The 7,411-nt window shown below is 39.4% G+C and overlaps 1 protein-coding gene across 1 annotated transcript; it reads left to right on the forward strand.

Annotated features, from left to right (window-relative positions):
- Positions 1–3,744: 3,744 nt before the first annotated feature.
- Positions 3,745–4,566, forward strand: LOC119738647 (complement C1q and tumor necrosis factor-related protein 9B-like; the record flags this gene model as incomplete). The annotated part of the gene is made up of 1 exon (XM_038213563.1): positions 3,745–4,566. A coding segment is annotated over one exon (822 nt), but the record flags the coding sequence as incomplete, so codon positions are not given.
- Between the last annotated feature and the right edge of the window lie 2,845 nt (positions 4,567–7,411).

Below are 7,411 nucleotides of genomic sequence, written 5' to 3' on the forward strand. Positions count from 1 at the left end.
TGGATTCATTTGTAGAAATCATGTATAGCGTTGATGTACGTCTGTACATATTATTCGTCCCTTCTGTTCTGCTGTCAAGGGCGGATCTAGAACACTTTTTTGGGGGGGGGCCCAAAAATAATTTTGTCCTCTAAAAGTTGGTCAAAAAAATTACGGCGTGGGGTTCAGGGCCCGCTTAAGGGCCCCGAATGTTTTTTTTCTTTTGTTTGATTCGAAATGCTCTGTGGTGCGATCTGAGGCAATTTCTGACCACTTTAACCAACTTTTTTGAGTACACAAATAATGAAAACATATGGGACATTATTCAGTTAACAAACAGATGGTGGCAGATGCTAGTAGTCAAACCGGTGCGCTGATTTCCAATCCGGAACATAATTATTTTTGTAACGACCGTACCTTGACTGCGGTGCCCACCTGATTTCCGCCGCTACTTCCTTGGTGTGAGATCGATTGTCCTTGATAATGCAGAAAATGTATGCTCATTGTGATGCCTACAATTTCAAATGCAAGCAATTTAAAAAAGAAAACATAGGATTATTTGCTTTTGAATTTTTTTTTCGTGAGAAGCAACAAAATGGTTTAAAAAACTTAAGAAGGTCGCAACTAACCTGTTAAAGTTTCAGCTCAGTGGATACTATCATTGAGAAAAAGCAGAGAAAACGTATGCACTATTTTGTTGGATCTCGTAACTTGATTCCGTTGCTTTAAAACACCTTAACTATTTTTTTAATTTTAAAAACACCTGCAAAGTTTTCAACCGATATATCAGGCGAAATACTTTCACCGGGTATTTGATACCAGTCTTATCTTCACTCTCAGCATTGCAAGGTTTCTGTCATTAAATGTACTTTTCCGGGCAATTGCAAATTATCCTACGTGGCCTTAAATTCTTTTTGCATACAGATTTCTCTCAGAAAATCTGGGCATTTGTTTTTTAGTAGTTACTGCGTTTGATTCGAAAATATTAAATTCTTCAAAGAAGACATGAATATTGTTGCTCGTGCGTGGGTCTGTTCAGGGCCGTTGCATGCAGGACGCATTCCGCTTAAAAAATATATTATCAATCCAGATCACATTTCGCCCGACAGAGATTTTGATCTGGGGGTGTTTTACTTGTGAAATTCAGCTATGCCTGCCCCAACAGCCACCAAGATATCTCCCAGCGGATTTTCAATGACTCATTTTCGTTGGTATTATTTCCAGCTCGCAATCTGCTGAGTGCTGAGGATTTCCTTCGTGATAGAATTCAAGAACGTTACATCGAGGTGAGTGTCTGTTATTTGACGTACACTTTCCTGACTCAATCCTCAGAACAGAGCAGTGATTTTGGTGGGAGACTGTATTTTTTTTCTATATTTATACACCTTTTGGTCAAAATGTTAACAGAAAACATCGCTCGAGTGAAATTCCCTCCCTATAACACGCACCGTAGAACTATGCCAGACATTTTGGCCTGCAGTCTTTGCAAATTCCTCGTCAAACTCATCAGGGTGCCTCGAACTAATGGCGGATACACGCTGAAATTTCCCTTACATTTTTTTTTCATGGACGTACATCAGTTTGTCAAAAAAAGAGAACTAAGATGAAAACAAATATTTATCACACCAATATTTAGTTGCTGTGTAATCAGATTCTTTGGAATTTGTCTTATTTTATTTATTTTTTAAATCGGAATTGTGTTCGCAACCGTTGTCCTAATTTTTTCTTGATCGTTGATCACGTTGTAATTCGTTTGTGATTGTTTATCAACTTCGGGAATCATAACATAAAGGTTTTTCCGTCCAATTTCGCAACTTGTTCGTCCAATAAGAGAGACTGTTCATTTCACTGCGAAAGGTCGCATTTAGCACATTCGATTTTTTTAAAAATATTTTACACCCACCAAAGCGTGAAGGCAACTTTTTCGTGCAAAAGAAAATCCATTTCTTTTGTTGGTTTTCGATTTTGCACTGAGTGTCGGCGAATTTGTAAGAGGAAGTATTCATTTTCAACGAAAGTGCAATGGAATAAGGAGTCTATTTAATTTGCAATTCGCCAATCGTATTGGCCATAAAAAAAACCAAATTTATATGATTTTTCAATTTTGTTTTTACTTCCAAAGAGTGATTACAACAATTAACAAACTAATCACTTAATTGTCCTTACATAAAAACCTGTTATTTGACATAGTATTTTATCGGCGAGTGTTCTAAATGTATTTCCTTCTATCACTTTGACACTTTACATTGATACAGTTCTGTTCTGCTTTTTTTCATATTCCCTTCCCAGGCATTCCAATCTTTGAAATAGCTGTACATTCCTTAATCCAAACTTTTCAAAAGCCATGTCATTTTATACTCTGTTGTATCACTATAATACAATACCTTGCTAATGCAACTTCCAAATATCATTGAACTGTGTTGCTTTTGTAAACGTATGCATTAAAGTGATATCCCGAGCGAGACTGATATTCAAATCACAAGAAATTCAAAGCACAAGTCACGGAATTTGCTGCTTACTTTTCACGCGTGAATGAAGAATACCCTGAAATATTTTAAGCTTGCGCTAAATTCAACCGGGTGTGAAAAGGTCTGCATGTTTAATGCGATTTTGAATAAAAATGTTTTATTATTATTATTATTATTAGCAAAGTATGAAATTGGGCGGGAAACCCTATAATATTTCATAGCGAATGAAAAAGTTCATTTCTGCTTTAAAACTCATAGTGAAGTTAAAAGTAAATTTGCCTGGACAAGTGCAACAAAAGCTTAGAATGCCAACAGACTTTTGACCGAGTTACTAGTGTCTCAAAAAAAGATACAGGCCTTCACAAATATTAATTTGAAAAAAAAAATCGTTTCAATAATAACGTTTAAACAAATTGAAAGCTTATTTCAAGAATCAGTCAATTCGAGAGAAATTGAACAATGCAACATTAAAACAGGTTGTTTTTCTTGACGAATTCAGCCGAGAAAACCTATTATTTTAATTACTTGACCGTAATAACTTGGTGAGAAATTTTTCCTGTTTTGGGGTGGCAATGTATCCAAATGAGAAAAAAATCTCACTCATTTATCTTAATTGATAATAAAATAGTATTCCTGACTAAAGTGTAAACTTAACCAGTCTTCATTCGTATGTTTTTCAGCGTTCACTGAACTCCTTGTGATCTCTTCTTGGACCTGATCTTCAAGAACGAACCATCGAGGTGGGTGTGGTGAGGTTTAATTAATGATTCTATCAGGACCTGGGAAGGGGCAAGATGTGCTCCGCCCCCCCCCCCTCCAAAAAAAATACTACAGCTCCGGAACGCTTCACCCTATCGGAATGCATTTTGGTGACCTTTCTTACATTTTATTGGCGGGCGAAATAAAAACAAAATCGATTCGAAGGGTTGCCATGACAACCGGTTTTATAAACTAGGCTTCTCATAAATGTTAGCCCCTTGACCCCTCATACGCCACTGTTATATAACAAAGAAAACATTCTTCGAACAATGATTCCTCCATTCTCATTTTTTAGGTTTTTTTTTTTCTTCAAATCTGACGTCATGAATTGTAGACTAGTTCTCCTGTTTATCAAACCTCAATATTTTTCTCTACTCTTCCCGTTTTTAAAAACTATTTTATCGAAAAAAAATCTCACCTGATTTGTTTCAGTTTAATCGTTGTTATTCTGTACAGAATGAAAATCTGCGTGGCAACCGTTCTTTCAATCGCCCTCCTTCTCAGTAACTCCGTCAACCTCCGAGCTTCCGTTACTGGGCCGGTTGCCTCGGACGGTGATGGTCCTGCGTCTCAGGCGGGCCAAACGTGCTGCCAGGAAACAGCTGCAATTGTCGGAATTTTACAAGGGTCAAAGGGTGATGCAGGTCAAAAAGGAGAGCCGGGTGACGACGGCAGAGGCCTGCCGGGCAAGATGGGACCAAGAGGTTTTGTGGGGCCAACCGGGGAAACTGGTGTCAAAGGTCAAAAGGGTGATATCGGCCCCCGGGGTCAGCGGGGAGCACGTGGTGTCAAAGGTCAGTTGGGGCTCCAAGGCCGTACTGGTTTTGCAGGCGAGCCAGGGCTTATCGGACCGATTGGCCCTCAAGGTGACACTGGGCCTAAAGGTTCAGTCGGGCAAACCGGTCAGACTGGTGTCAAAGGTCAAAAGGGTGAGCCAGGGGAGGCACCAGACGACTCCAACCAGCGGGTAGCATTCACCGTGGTCAGGACGAGCAACTCGGATACCTCTACGAGTCACGACAACCGTTTGCCCTTCCAGGCGACCGAGACGCTTCTGCCGGGTACCAGCTTCGATCTCGAGACCGGCGCGTTCACGTGTGGTGTGCCGGGCACCTACGTGTTCATGTTTTCTGTGTGCAAATCTTCTTCCAGCAGCCACCTGTACGTTTATCTCCGGAAGAACGGCGTCGTGGTTGTCGGTGGCAATAGCAATGATTCAAGTCACTATGAGCAGGTGTCTGGGAGCGCGGTGGTGGTTCTGCAGCGTGGAGATACGATGTATCTCACGATGCACGGTAGGGCGAATAGTTATTCCGATCACAGGACCTCATTCAGTGGCTTCCTCCTTTACCCCGAATAAACACAATCCAACACATAAAGATACACGAGCATCGTGTTGCTGATTTTTTTTTAATGGCTTTCCATTTTGCCGAAACAATAACTAATGAATTAAAACAAATAATGTTCAATGACAATGTCACAAAATATTATGATTAATGGTTTTGCATTGCGCATGCGCCGATCTGTATACTGCAATGGATTTGCCAATTTTTTTTGACTTTCTGCAAAATAAAATATTTAACTTTATGCATGAGTATTGAGATATGAAAAGTATGCTTTAAGTTTTTTGACAACGATTTTTTTTTGGACCCATTGTAGGCCTATCGAGAAGTATTGTGATGGAAATTTTTTTCAAAGCAAGCTGGATCATTATTTTTTTAGAAACAAAAGATTTGCAGTATAAAAGCAGTGCCACCATATGTATCCAGAAATGTTAACAACTAAAAAAAATGTGTTTGTGGTGTTATCTCGACCAACCTGGATTTTTTAGGCCATGTTTCTGACCGCCATTTTTTTTTATTGCCACACTTGGTCAACATATAAAATAACATGTTTTTTTTCCTGAAAATAAATGCAACTTATTTGTAGTATTGGGTATTTAGAACAGATTAATTTAACACAATAACTGTATCCTAAAGCAAGCAAAGTTTAAAAAACATACAGACAAACAAACAAAATATTTTGCTACCTACCTGGATAATTTTAGGGCGTTTACTGTAACTTGTTATTTTCTTCGCCATATGTTCCCTGTATGCCCAGCACAGATAATGTCAATTAAATCAATCCCATGTATGTATCAATTTTTATTTCATGTCACAAAAAAAGTATCGAGTGATTGAATCTGGTTTTCTTATAGACTTTAAGCTTGGCATTTGGATTAAAAATTGTTTGAAATATTCTAATGCTATTCACAGCAATTAGAACACACTGGATTTTTTTAAATGATTGCATTATTTTAAACGTTACAATATGTGAGAATTATGTAAAAGTAACAATTGACTTGCTATGAAAACAGTATGCATAAAACCTCATTCTGAGGATTACCAAAAGCACCACCATTGTTGATAAAAACTCTCTTTTTTCGCTTGGCTTCGTTATGAAAAAAAAAACCCATGATTTTAATTACTTTCAGTTGAAACAGAAACGTGCCCATAGTAATGAAATAAGTGGAGTTGGCTGTTGTTTTTAAAGCCCGCAAAAGTGCGACAAGTATTTCTTAATTAACAGACTCCAAATTATTTGAAGACTTTTATTGTTCTTAATCAGCATTACTTGAATGCATTCAAGAAACTCACTTTGAAAACATCAGTGAAAGTGTGAGCCCGTTAGATGGTAAAGAAACAATCTCAACGAAATCAATCAAAACAAAGCACAAATTCCATTCAAGTGAGGAGGGTCTTTCAACTGGTTGGAATTGTCCTTTGTCACTTTATCATTTCAAGTGAATTTCTTTGTATTGACTTTTATTTGGATACCATATTTGGTCAGGTGATGCAATTATAAGTCCCCTGCTGACAGCATATCCTTGGATAATGTCTTCAGCCGGCACATGTACATGTAAGCTGAACAAGTACGCTTCCTGGGAATAGGTAGACTCCTGCAAGAAATCAAAGAAAAGGTTAAAATGGACCCTTCCTGCTTGTCAATCAACAGTGCACATTGGCCAATCAGATCACCACTTTTGATCAGGTGACCACAGTAGCTCAGTCAGACTGGGTCACAAGCACTGTTAGATCTATTGCTCACCCCGCCCCCATTTTTTGCACCAGCGGTAAACACCCCCCCCCCCCCCCCCCCCCGAGTATTCTGTAAAGAGTGCCCTTTTTACACAAGTAACTTTTAGTTTTTACACAAGTGTCCTTATTTTTGTTGAAAAAGTTTCTTGTTTCGCCAGCGGCTTTTAAAGAATTTTTGGTATTTCGTGTAAAAATCAGCAATTGTGCCGCCATGAAGAGCGCCACCCATTGACCTACCGCTGTTTGCGAGTTAACCACGCCCCTAAGACAACTCTATAAGCCTTTTCGCTGATACCGCCATCTTTGAATTATTGTTTTCTGGGGGGGGGGGGCATTACAATGAAAATATGTCTCATCATGCAACTGTAGCTAAGAATGATGAGATGTCTTTTCATTGTAATGCTCCCCCCCCCCCCCATTTCAAAGATGGCGGTATCCGCGAAACGGCTCATGGAATTTTGTACGTTAATTTTTGTTTGTCTCCGATTTTGGCGTTCCACGTGTATTTGTATATCATGTTTAGACAATATTTCACAAGCTGCGTTGACGCAATTCCTCCGTGATAGGTTAATTGTCTGATAGTGGCCATTATCGCCGGTTTGAAAAGGCACCCCATAGGAAGATGGTACCCAGCCCCGTCCCCCTACGCCCCGCTTTTGGATTTTACGGAGGCCGGGGGACTAGTGAAAAAAAAAATCTACATGTACCTTCAACACAAATTGGCGACCCCCCCCCCCCCCCAATAAAAATGACCTGGCTTAAAATCGTGCAATCTCTATAGACATTAAAAGTAATTTTCACAGCTCTCAAATAGCGAGCGTGTGGTTTTACAGTGGTGGATCTATAGGCGGTCACCCCCCCCCCCCCCCACCCGGCGCAAATAATCACAACATTTTCCAGATCCCCCCACCTTGACATCGTATCCCCCAGCCAAAGCTAGATCCACCCCTGTTTAGGATTTCACGTTAGTTTCTGCTATAGTGAGTAGGTTTGCGTAATTGTGAAGTAAGTGCCCTTAGATTAGCCACTCATTATTTTCATGGGAATTGCCAACACTACAACAGACATTTTTGCATGACACTTAGAAATTACGGTTTTTGCAAAAAGTGTAAACAATCAGTTACAGAG

Source organism: Patiria miniata, unplaced genomic scaffold (genome assembly GCF_015706575.1).
Source record: "Patiria miniata isolate m_02_andy unplaced genomic scaffold, ASM1570657v1 HiC_scaffold_10, whole genome shotgun sequence".
In the NCBI taxonomy this organism is placed as follows: domain Eukaryota; kingdom Metazoa; phylum Echinodermata; class Asteroidea; order Valvatida; family Asterinidae; genus Patiria; species Patiria miniata.